We start from the raw sequence: 13,253 nt of genomic DNA on the forward strand, positions 1-13,253 counted from the left end.
GCTTGATCATGTCTCACAACTACAGACTATTATTAATCAGGAAATAAATAACAGTTCAGTATTCTGGTTTTAATATGTGAAGGATTTCAATAGTCATTTCAAATGGCAGCTCTACACACCTCTTCTTCATCTGCTCCTTTCATGAATATAGGATTTATATTACTCCTAATAGGCTTTAACATGCCAACACGGTGTGTAAATCTTAAATATGAATTGAACTGGAATAGATTTAATTGCATCTTTTTAGCACAGAGATGGCATCACCTCACACCTCCCTCAACTCAAGCCTGTTATTTTTCCCCTCTCTGCAAACTTAAACTAAAGGAAAGGCTCATTATGAGCAAGCTGCCAGGAATGAAATGATTATTAAACTTGTGTCATTACTAAATAACACTTGTTCCTCACAATTCTAATTGAACCGTGACCTATCGGTTTCCTGGTGTGGCTAATGATATTTCAGCTCAGTCCCTGTACCAGTGATTTACTTAAGACACTGTTTTTTTCTTGTGTATATATAGTCTTTAAGTATTTATTTTTCAAACATTAGAAATTTTGTCTGTACATGAATCAGTCGAGGTTGTTACTGTATTTTTCTTTCTTGCATGTTATTAGTCTGCTATAAGAATAATACCCAAATAGTATGAAGAAGTGGGGCTGACTTCTCTCAAGCTCATACTGTAGATTCATGCAGACAGAATTTATTCGTTTGTATATGAGTATATAAGTTTCAAATGATTAAGTACAGTATTCAAATTACACTTAGTAAGTTTTAACGCAAATGGACCAACAGCATTTAAGAGCAGTTTAGAGCATTTAATCCCTTAATAAAGCCATGTCAAGAAGCTTATATTGTCATTTCAACCATATATAGCTGTTGCAGTACATAGTGAAATGAGACAATGTTTCTCCAGGATCAGGTGCTACATAAAACAAAGACAGAGATATGGACTTAGTAAGTTAGTCCTAGACCAGGGGTCGGCAACCCGCGTCTCCGGAGCCGCAAGTGGCTCTTTCATCCCTCTGCTGCGGCTCCCTGTAGATTTGGAAAATAAAAATTTTATTTAAATTTATTTTATTTTAGTTAGTTTAAAAAAAAAAAGTAATTCTAAATGCTAAGATTATGATGCTCTTGTAACATTAAAATAAACCGTGTTTAATTTTTTTGTCGCTCAAAATATGCGTCATAATTGCCGACTTGTGAAATCCGACACAGAAGCAGACACGTTTTTGGTTTGCTGCAGCCGGCAAGTTAAAATTTTGATGTCATGCAGGACTGTCAGGAGTCACGCATTGAGAGTGACAGTCACGCATTTGGGTCTTTTATCACGCTCTCCCGCCACACATATTTCTCATGCAGAAAAACTTTTTGACTATTTATCATATATTTAATAAGATGCAGCGCCCAAAATGTATCAGTCTGCACAGCTGTCTGGAACCGCGCAGGACTCAAGCGCGTCTTCCCTGAAGTTATTAGTCAAGCCTGACACTTATCAGCCAATCAAAAAAGAGGCTACACAATAGCTAATCTGGGAAATCTAGAAAATAGCAATATCTGGGAAAGATTTAACCCAACAACCAATGAAAAAAATTGGGGCTGGGGGGTGGGGGTGGGGGTTGGAGATGTCACGCTTGCCTGTCTGCAAAACTTGAGAGCCGAAGAGGACTCAATTAGACATTGAACATTTTATTTGAAAGTAACCTTCAACCCAGCGTCTTTTTGCTTAAGGTTAGTTCAAACTGTTCAAAATATTTTTGTTTGCCTGCAGAAATAAAATTGCGTTTACTCGGTAGCAGTTCATTGATTTCATAAATGCAACACACTACAGTTTTTTCTATACTTTCCATAAAGGTAAAAAACGATATATACAGTGTTATCTTCATTTTATATGTCAAATGGGTTTTGTGGCTCCGTGTGTTTTTTTTCTGTGGGAAACGGGTCCAAATGGCTCTTTGAGTGTTTAAGGTTGCCAACCACTGTCCTAGACACATAAAATGCATCTCTGCAACCTGGTGCAAGCAGTGCAGGACAAAAGACAGTGCAGGACAAAAGACAGTGCAGGACAAAAGACAAACACAATACACAAAAACAAAAGACGATATACAAAAACAGCGCTGACCAGCGTAAATACTGTATGTTCAATCAATATTGCGTGTGCGGAAACACTGGAATGATCAGTGAACATAGCAGCAGTGACATGAGGTATTGTAAAGTATTGTGCAAAACAGCAATGACTGAAATGTGAGACAGCATGTGCAAAGAGCAAAAACAGTGTGCAAAGCAGCATGTAAACTGTTTAATATGATGGTGCTCCTATTTTTAAAAAAATGTGCGAATACATTTTACAGATGTGCAAGGTGTCAGCTAAATCCTACAAATCATTTCTTAATACTTCATGACCGTGGTGATCGTCAGGACAAAATAAATAACTTTAAAGTGAATTACTTAAAAATAACATACAAAAGTAAACAGGAGGAAATTGAGGGTGCTACTATTTTTTTATATACTGTAACCTTATAATAATCTGTATGTAATGTCTAAAATATATTTGCAAATATTGCTTTATAAAATATTTGTGCAGAATTAATGAATATGTTATGAAGACCCAGAGTTGGTAGTGGTGTCAAATTCAGTGTTGCCATGTTTTGATAGTGGTATGTGAGTTAGATAATTTGGTTTTAAAAGAAGGGAAAACGGGACTAGAATATCCATACACATCACAGACCTCCTGTCGGATGTCGCATTGTATGACAGACTCATCGTTCATGAGCGTGACATTTTCATACCCCATAATCCATCACTTTCTATTCAATGACACTGTTCCAAGAGGACTTTTTTGTTCAAGTGGCAGAGACTGAAGTATGAATAGAAAAGAGGACACATGAGGCACCAATTTAAGCCCCTTCATTTTGTTTATTAATGAGATATTTACATAAATTGTAGAAGTATGAGTTTTAATTTTATACGGTAATACATAACTGCACATTCCAAGGATGCAGACTTTCAATTATTTACATAGATGTAAATTTACTGCACTTATACGCAGGATGTTATTCGTTTATTTATACTTGGTATGCATTTTATTTCTTGTCACGTGTGGCTTTATTTATGGAGATATATTTGTAGATATATCCCATTTTTTAGGGATCAGAGATGTGTAGCCATGTTCAGACCCCTAATAATTTGTTGGAGCATGTTAACCGCATGCTTAAAGGTCATGCATGGAATATTCATGGAATTCAGCATGTCTGCTTTTAGTGTCATTTGTCTTTCATGACATGCCGTGCTGTTGGAGTGGTGCATATTTACAATATAACATGACAGAACACCTATGCTTTAGATGTAACATTTATGTTGGGACCCCTTGCTATTGCAGCACAGGATACAGCGCACACCTGAAAACCCAATAGAACAAAATCTTCCCGGTTAAAAAAAGCCTACTGTATATAAAAGACACATTCTATTTTAATGAGACATTATTTTTGCATTTAATTTCACTTAATCCTGACTTTACTGCATGTGGATGAACTTGTCTTGTGAGTTGGAATACTTTGGTGTGTAAAAATTATGTCCCTAGTTATTAATTTGTAGTCACAGCAGCTCTTATTCTTCTATTTTCTTATTGTTGCTTGAGGGGAAAAAAAGCTGGCTAACAAGATCATGTTTGTTTACATGGTATTAAAATACCACTTTGTCAGGATTAAAAAAGACCAATTTAAGACCAATTTAATGTAAAGACCGATTTAAATATTGTACTGAAGCTCATATGTACAAATATCTACCAATATGTTAATCCACAGTAAATATAGTAAATATATTTTCCTACAGTTTGTACACTGTTTTTATGTGCATATTATTCTTGTTCATTTTGTAATATTTGTAGAATTAGGAGAATTATAAATTGAAACATTTCCGCAGACTGTCATTAAATATCAGTTCTCTCACTGTGCATTTTAGCATTTTGTGCCGAGAGCCATCCATCGACATGCTGTAGCGTTTTGTGGTAAAATTCCTTCTTTCTTTCTGCCTGCAAGGATTTTCTTATTATCAGTATTGGCACCTCAAACATAATCTACCAGGAGTGCTCTCTTTAATCTACAGCAAAGCTAGAGACTGTAAAAGCCTGAAGGTGTGTCAGTTTGCATTAGCCTGTCTGTAAGGTGTGTGTGAGTGTGTGTGAGTGTGTTATGACCTTAGCTGCATTGTAGGCTGCATGTCATAACTAAAGCACTGGTTGTGTATGTAGAACAGCTGGGGAGGTTTATAGGTTGTTACACAGAATTATGCATTTCAGCATTTAGAGCCAAGCGTACTATATATTAAAGGCAGTTTAACACCTCACATGTTTCTAAAGCAGTGTTAGACACAGACACACTTTCAATCTGTCAGGGTTTCAATCCACAAGCATTTCAGGAATACACACTTCTGCCTCTATTTAAGTTTATATAAATATGCTAAGTTTAACAATTCTTTTTTACTTGGTGAATATATATAGAATATATATATAATATAATAAATTTACTATAATATAATAAATTTAAGGCACAGGCTTCCCGTGACCCGAGGTAGATCGGATAAAAGCGGTAGAAAATGAATGAATGAATGAATGAATGAATGAATGAATGAATGAATAATAAATTTACTGTACTGCTTTTTAAGTTCCAAATATATTATTGTGTGTTAATGTAAGATACTTTGTATTTATTTTTCATTATATCCGCAAAATGACCACCAGTTAAAATTAATTTCTTATTTATTAATTTGTAAGCGATAAAAAACAATACAAACGGATAATTGCACATAGACTCACACTTCTATTCAAATACTACAGACAAATGACAATCAGCCTACAGCGCATGTCTGTGAACCTGGGAGGAAACTAAATCCCCAAACCTGGAGGTGCCACCATGAGACTTATATATTATATGCTTTACATTGTATAATAATTAAAAATTAAAAAATTGAAAAAAAATGTTAGTATTTGGTTTGATACTGGATCCATTTGTGTAAAACCTGACAATCCGTACTAGATCAACCAGCATCATTTAAACACCTGCTTCATTGAACACTGAAGTTTAGTATGAAACTGTGACCTAGAAACTATGCAAAATCTTAAATACTTTATATTTATTAAGTTTGTTATAAAGGTTATGAAAGTATGATGTAGTCTCAGACTTTTGGACTTCTCTGAATGTGATTTAAAGTCAGCGTTGGGAAGGAAATTGGGGTGGCAGCTGTCACCCACCTCCACTGTACTGACTAAGATGTTCTCTAACTAGAGGGCAACAGGTCATGAAGGGGTAAAATAACAGCCCAGTCTGGTTGCATACAGGTTTCCTCTGACAGTGCTGCTCTTTTGGTGAATTCACTGATACTCTGCCATGCAAGACCTTTTAACAGGTAGGAGCTTTATGTCTATGGAAACATGTCTCCTTCCTGTACACACCTTCTGAAGTGCATCTACAGCTGACATAAAGAATTCTTGACAGTGAATGTGCGAGTGTGAGCACCAGGTGGAGTCCCAAGGCCTTTATTTGTGCCAAGTGCCGTCTCCTAGTGAGTAAAGGAAGTAGGTTTAGACATGTTTGGCTACCGGGTGACCGGATTTCCTCTTCATGTCTGTTTACTACTGCCAATTGCACATCCAAATCAGCACATAGCTGGGGAACATCTCTCCTCAGGGATTGCAACATGATAGAAAGAGTGATATGCACATAGACAAGGCTGAGAACACCAGAGAGGTAAAAATTATGTTAACATTAAATAAAGCAAAAAAGCTTTTAGCTGCACAATAAGCAACCTTAGAACAATGTTACAGCAGCTGTAGCGATAGCTGGTCCATACTAGAAAAAAAGTAGAATTTATTATTAAATTTGACTTAATTTTTTTTTTTTTTTTTTTTTTTTTATCAGAAGATAAAATTTTATTCCATTTACCACAATGAGACTGATCATACCAGCAGCAAAGAGCTATTTACAGTGATTTGCCATAATGGATGTAATCATTTCACAGTAAAGGGACAGTGAATGAACTTGCATTTGTTAAGTGAAAGTTAATAATGTGTGAATAATCTGTGATTGACGCTTGGCTATGACTCATGTAGTACTGAGAATCATGTAGTTAGAATTACTACATTTTGTAGATATTAAGATATCTATCGTGATAAGTGATGTCTTTCACTAAGCATAGTTAACAGTAACACTAGACAGTTTTTACTGTATTCTAATTTTTTCTCTTTTTTGTTTAAATGAGATTCAGTACATTCATCTCACAGTCACTAAGGAATAATAAATATTTAAAATCATCAGCACTTTTCCATCATTATGAACGCATTTATCTCTGAGTCACTTAGTTCTGTTGCAATAAAATGAACTATTTAAACCTATTACAGGCAGAATTTCTAATACTCCTCTCAGACTCCTAACATTTTTTTTTTTTTTTGTAGACAAGTCCATTCCAAGGCAAGGACAAAGCATCGGCAGTCAGACAGACTCTCTCTCTCTCTCTCTCTCTCTCTCTCTCTCTCTCCCTCTCTCTCTCCCTCTCTCTCTCTCTCTCTCTCTCTCTCTCTCTCTCTCTCCTTCTGACTTTTAGACTAAGAATTTGTTTTCAGCCCTGTTCATCAGTCAGGATTGTGACACTTCTCTTTATCTTTGGTATATAAGAATGAGAGAAATATAATGACTTTGGAAGCTCATTATGGGATCCTTTATAAAAAATAAAAAGAAGAATGTGCAGAGAACTGTAATGAGATGGGTGAGCTTGTGTAATGAGGCACTCAGGAAACTTCTTCACCTTTTGTTCAACTCGCTGCCGCCTCAGAATATAGCAGTATATTATAGATAAACATGCCACAGCTTGGTTATTCTCTCCACACTACCAAAGAGATGGATTATATGAGACCTGTGCAATTTCTTTTTTTTTTTCTGTTGGGCAGATGAATAGTAAACTCTGCACTGAATTCAAGTAGCAAGAACAAAGTCATGATGGAATGCACTGAAGCAAAATACCTCAAAACTGTGCATTTATAAATAATGGATGTGGATCTATGTAAAACTTTATAACCTCTACTACTTTCATATCAGTCGGTCAAATCTAACATCTACTCATCTTCTTTCTTTTCTCTCTATGGCATTGCAGAATGACTACCGTAAGCTGTCCATGCAGTGTAAGGACTTTGTGGTGGGGGTGCTGGACCTGTGCCGGGATACGGAGGAGGTGGAGGCCATTCTGAATGGTGATGTGGATCAGAACCCACCTTCAGAGCACCAGCGGCCGTGCCTCAGCCGCATCAAACTCGCCATCAAATATGAAGTTAAGAAGGTCAGCTTCACACATCAGCATGGCTTAAAGTGTTACAGTGTTTGTGTAGCTGCAGATATAAAAAATCTGCTCTTTCTTTAGGAGCATATTTTTGCATATCAGTAACCTTCCTGATTTGAATTGATGTAGGGCAAGAGTCCCTGTTATTATAATGTAGGACAAGTGGTCATGTTACAATTACAATTGTTATTACAATTAGAATAATTCAAGTTAGAATCAGTATTAGAATTAATATAATTAGATAAAATCCAGCACAGGCATCTGTATTAGAATTAGAATTACAGTTATTATTACAATTAGCAATAATTTCTGTGAGAATAAGAATTAGTATCGCATTATAAATATTTGCGAGAGATGCCGACGCATCACTATAGATTTGTTTATTTCATGAACATGAGAGGTATTGTAAATATCAGGTTTTATTTTAGAGTTTGCAAATACTAATGGTTTCATTTTATCTGCCCTTTATTTGACCTTGGTTGAATGTCAAACTAACACACACACATACACACTATGTACACAAAGAAAAAAACACCAGCCTACTGTCAATTATTAATGCTAGGAGTTCCCTAGCACACCAAGCTTGTGATGTGAATGTTAATATGTCATCTAAAAGCGAAAGGGGAGCTGTTCAGATAAACTTTATGTGCCGTCCACAGTCCAATCTAACACTGTTATTGAGGCGAACAGGTGCAGTATGTCCAGGATTACTGTATGTCTATCTCAGGGTCTTGCAAAATGGTTAATGTGTTTATATATTGAGTCTTGATTATTACTTGAGAATAATAACGACAAATGTGTGTAACTGGATAAGACACAACAGAAGATCTGACACAGAAACTGTGATGGTTTCCACCTGCCATGCCAAACTTCCACTGTGATGCCCCTGTGCAAGGCTTTTAAGAAGACCTTCTAAAGACTACCTTCATGATCTATGCAGCTGTAAAGTATAAATATTTCACATCACATGAATAAAAAAAATTGTAGAATATAACATACATTTTCTTACACTCTAAGTCCAAATTGCAAGAAATTATGCTGTTTTCAAAAGCATTCAACTCCCAGGTTTCAGTAGATTCCAGACGAATGCTATTGTCTTAACAAGAAAACAAAAGCTTTATAATTGGCGTAACTTCACAATTCGGGAGCTGTTACAAGAAAAAAATGTGAACGTGGCTATGTCCAGGTCTGAATAACATTCAGAATCTGTGGCACTGTTGTAAAATTGCAGGCAACAAACAACATCCAACAAAACCGAAGATCCTGCAGCAAATCTGCCAGAAAAAAATGTGTAAAAATTCCCAAACACTCTATAAAGCTGGAAGGAAATTATACTAGCTGTTATTGCAGCATAAGTTGGCTTAATATTTATGCATTTTTTTTTCCATTTTTCCATTTCTATTAAATATTTCCTGAAATATAATGTATTTTGAGTTTGAAATTTTAGTTTAAGAGCATATTGGTTTGCAATAAAAATGAAACAAACTGTATAAGTGTCCTTTATAATCCACACGTATTTAATGACTTTTAGGGGTTTCAAATACTTTTGCAAGATACTGCATTGCAATGATTATTCCCAAAGTATTCCAAAGCAGAATAGTGATGAAGATATTGTTTATTGACCCAGTTCATGTCCAGAGAGAAAGAGTGCTTTCAGGAGGTTGCATGCAGCTCCACAATTCAATTTCTTTGTTTTATAAGTGACTAGTGCAAAGGCAATTTGCAGTTTCAAATTACTTGGTAGTAATTCAAGGCTAGACACAAACCAACAGCACACAACAAACTGCCCTAGCACTGTACAGACACACTGACTTATTTTGAGTGAAGATGCAATTGGTTGCTGTGCAGGAAATAAAGCATATTGTAGAACTAGTGAAGACTTTGGGGAGCAGTAGAGGTGCTCGGTCATTCTGAGACAGATGGCAGGGTCTCAATCATTACACTGCATGAACATAAACCATAAATATTACAAAAGTTTAAAGCAAGATTGAACAGTAAGTAAAAAATAAGCATAAATAAAATTAAAAGGTATTTTTATAAACAATATACTCCCATAGTTGTAAGCGTTTTATTGAAATACACATTATATCCTCTGTATTTCCTCTTTTGAGGAAAAAAGGCATTACCTCTCACATCTGATATGAAAATGATTACAGGACATGGTACTAGAAGCTGGGTGCTAAAAATGAGCTAGATGGTTAATATTTGTGTTGAATAAATCATTATTGTTCTGATGCATGCTGACAGGTTTCATTACAGATACATACAATGATAAGGATATGATGAAAGATTTAGATTGAAGGCTGAATTCTCCATCTGGGCTGAATTCTGCTGACTGGTATAGGCATTGGATGTCCAGAAAAATGGTTACATGGATGGATAAATATTCATATATTCATTGATCCTGGTTTACCTAATGAGGTTGAAGTTTAGAGTTGTTCCTCGACAACATGACAAGTTTTTTTGTCAGATTTAGTTTGATTTAGTTCTGTTTTAACTGATATTCTACAGACTGTATCAGTGAGTGTTGTCTGTGTAGTAACATGAGGAAGCCACCTATTTATGAAAGCCGAATATTTTCTTTCTTAATCACTCATGCCCTCAAATAAATATATTCTGCAAATAAATATATTCCAAACACAATTTACAGTACATTTGTCACACAGTGGTGTGCGTCTACTCACTATATTATTCCCATACTCTTGATTAAATGTAGTACAAAGTGCTTCCTCTTTTCAAGCCCTTTTATGATCTGGTCTTTCCCTACTGGCTTAGTGGGTTGTTGTTTTTTTTTACTCCCCTGCAGGCAATCTTCAGTTTCCTGACACTGGAGTCTCCTGACATCTGCTCTCTGTTCCTTTCTCTTACAATTGAAGAAAAAAAATACAATAACAATATTACCATAAATAAATTACAGGAGCTTCATCTTCACTAAGTTCTTAAATGTGATTGATAGATAAACAAATATATAAAAAAAAACACACAGTGGGCAGACAGACAGGCAGACAGACAGATATACAGATACAGCTGTTAATATCCCTAGACCTATTTTTGCTACCATATTTAAAGCACTTTTGCTACCATATTTAAAGCACTTCTGTAAGTAGCCCTGGGATAAGGGCTAAATGCTGCAACTCTGGCTTTGGTATCAAGTATTGGTTAATAGTAATTAATTTCTACACTAAAAGGATGGAATACTATTTTTTTCCTGTCTTTGTCTTTTTCTTGTAGTTTGTTGCCCATCCTAACTGCCAGCAGCAGCTGTTAACTATATGGTATGAGAATCTTTCTGACCTGCGGCAGCAGTCTATAGGAGTGAAGTGTCTCACTGTACTAGGAGTAACAGTAGGACTTCCTTTCCTTGCCATCGCTTACTGGATCGTGCCCTGCAGCAAGGTAATAACAGTGCTTCATCATGCACACACACATCTCATTTATTCAACTTTAATAGACTTTTAAATTGTAGGTCTTTCCTGTGCTGTGGTCTAACTTTTAGTTGTGGCAAAAATATTCGAATAAATATTTTATTTGAGAGAATGATAGATATAGCAGGCTCAAACATGCTTGGGCAATCTCTTATATGTAGGTGTGATGCTGATGAGACATAATGTATAGTGTTTTATTCCACTTACACCACAACAATTTGTTGTGATATATTCACAGAGCAGTTAGTTCCTGCTAGCATTATAAATGATTTTTCACCAGCTATCATTTTTCCATTTTTCACTTTAAGTTTCATTTCAATTTGCATAATTTTTATTGGGCCAATAGGCAAAGTCTCATTTTAAACAAAGTGGTCTAGACAGAAAAAGTTACATGATTTATAGACTGATTATTTTTTTTAAATTATGCCTAGAACTTCCCAACTCTAAATAAGATCCTATAAGCATATTTAATATACATTTGCACCATAGACAAACACATATATAACCTAGTGCTCTTCATGATGAAGATATACAGTACACAAAGCAACAATAGACATCAACTGAGTTATGTGGGCTGTGTGTGTGTGTGTGTGTGTGTGTGTGTGTGTGTGTGTGTGTGTGTGTGTGTGTGTGTGTGTGTGTGTGCTCCGAGTGTGTTTTTCTATAATTATATCTCATTAAGGCATCTTTTTTGTCCCTGTCTGGCAGACTATTAAAAAGAGGCGGAGGAAAGGGATGGAAAGACAAAAGACAGCAAAGTTAGAGAAATAAAGATGTACAGAGAGAAGGAGAAATTCAAAAACATGGGTGTGAAAAAACAAAGAGCTGACAGATCACAAAGGAAAATAGAAAATAAAAGCATCAACTTTGATTCATCACTGATCATGCAGATTAAGATGATAATACTAATTATAATAGTGATTATCAGCATCTCAGTGAAATGAACTTAGTATACTGTACACACCAAATAATGATTTCCTTGCTGAACCTGGTGAAAGAATCAGCAGCAAGTGATTCATTGCTGATTTTGCTCTGCTGTCTCTGGTGAACAAGGTGGCAACTAATCACACAGACACAAAAGACACACAAGCACACACAAATACACGCACATACACATCCAGGGGCTGCAGTGACACAGAACATTTCTGTAAAGATCAGGGGAAAAGGTAAAAAAAAACAAAAAACTCATTATCCTCTATATATATTGGCTGACCAGATGTGTGTGTGTGTGTGTGTGTATGGATCTTTTTGGGAGTTTTTGGACTGTAGAGACATATTTTTTCCAAATTAATAAATCTTGCTTCCAGGTGTGTGTGTGTGTGTGTGTGTGTGTGTGTGTGTGTGTGTGTGTGTGTGTGTGTGTGTGTGTGTGTGTGTCCGTTCTCAAATTATTACAATGTGTTAGATGTTTAATTGGAAATCAAACAAGAAATTACAATTTATTGCACACACATACATGCTAACTCTACTATCCATCTATTCCCCAGAACCAGACATCCATCCTTCTTATTTTTTATGTATTTTCTTTCTTCCAGCTTGGTCAGATTCTTCGCAGTCCCTTTATGAAGTTTGTGGCTCACGCTGTCTCCTTCACCATCTTCTTGTTCCTGCTGGTGCTGAATGCTTCAGACCGTTTCGAGGGAGTGAAGAATCTCCCCAATGAGACCATCACAGATCATCCACGACAGGTGTTCAGAGTCAAAACCACTCAGTTCTCCTGGACAGAGCTCCTCATCATGAAATGGGTGCTGGGTAAGCTAATACTAATGCATAGTTGCTTATTCTTATTCACAGTGGAAATGTGATCAGGATGAAGGAAGTGGTTAAGGCTCTATCCTATTAACTACAAGATTTCCTTGGAACCTTGGAGAATTGTTGCTGGGTTTATAAGGCGCATATCCCTCAAATGCCCAGATGCATACTACTTTCATTGACATATAATGGTTTTTACAACATTTGCTATTTATTGGTTTGAGGATTTGCTGTTTGTTATAGTTTTTATTAGATAAACCACTGTTTTCTTATTAGGCAGTTAACTACAGTAGGAGCATTTAAAATATGAACATGCTTACCAAGATCTGTGAAGCTACAGTATTTTGCACAAGGTTCCCAAGGTGCTTGAAGAAGATTTCTGTGACCAGCCAGCTGGCCATTTTTCGAGGCTTCTTTCCTATACCTCATGTATCTCTAGAGCAAGAAAGGCTTTATCTTTGTCCAGTGGCATAAATCCTCACAACTTTTAGTTTGCATTGATGGGGACAAACAGTGGTGATGCTGTACAACAACCTTCTCATTAGATTAGAGATGCTAATGCTCTGTCCTCTTCACCTGTAGGAGTAGGAGTGTAGCATATTCTAGGGCTCTAAACAGGGTGCGCCCTTGCATGACATTTGTTCTGTGACTGGATGGTCCACTCCGCACATCAGGTGTTCCAAGACCCGAACTGGACAGTTCTCAAGTTCTGCTACAGAATATTTTGAGTACACAGTTTAATCCTTTGGAATTGT

The 13,253-nt window shown here is 36.1% G+C and overlaps 1 protein-coding gene across 1 annotated transcript in view; it reads left to right on the forward strand.

Moving 5' to 3' along the window:
• The window catches only part of trpc7b (transient receptor potential cation channel, subfamily C, member 7b), a 66,368-nt gene that overhangs the window by 19,737 nt on the left and 33,378 nt on the right, over positions 1–13,253 (forward strand). Inside the window, exons 3-5 of the mRNA XM_047819229.1 lie at positions 7,139–7,321; positions 10,553–10,717; positions 12,282–12,498. Of these exons, the coding sequence (XP_047675185.1) occupies positions 7,139–7,321; positions 10,553–10,717; positions 12,282–12,498 (565 nt within the window). The remainder of the gene's footprint in view (positions 1–7,138; positions 7,322–10,552; positions 10,718–12,281; positions 12,499–13,253) is intronic.

This window comes from Tachysurus fulvidraco, chromosome 10 (assembly GCF_022655615.1).
Source record: "Tachysurus fulvidraco isolate hzauxx_2018 chromosome 10, HZAU_PFXX_2.0, whole genome shotgun sequence".
NCBI classification, from domain to species: Eukaryota; Metazoa; Chordata; class Actinopteri; order Siluriformes; family Bagridae; genus Tachysurus; species Tachysurus fulvidraco.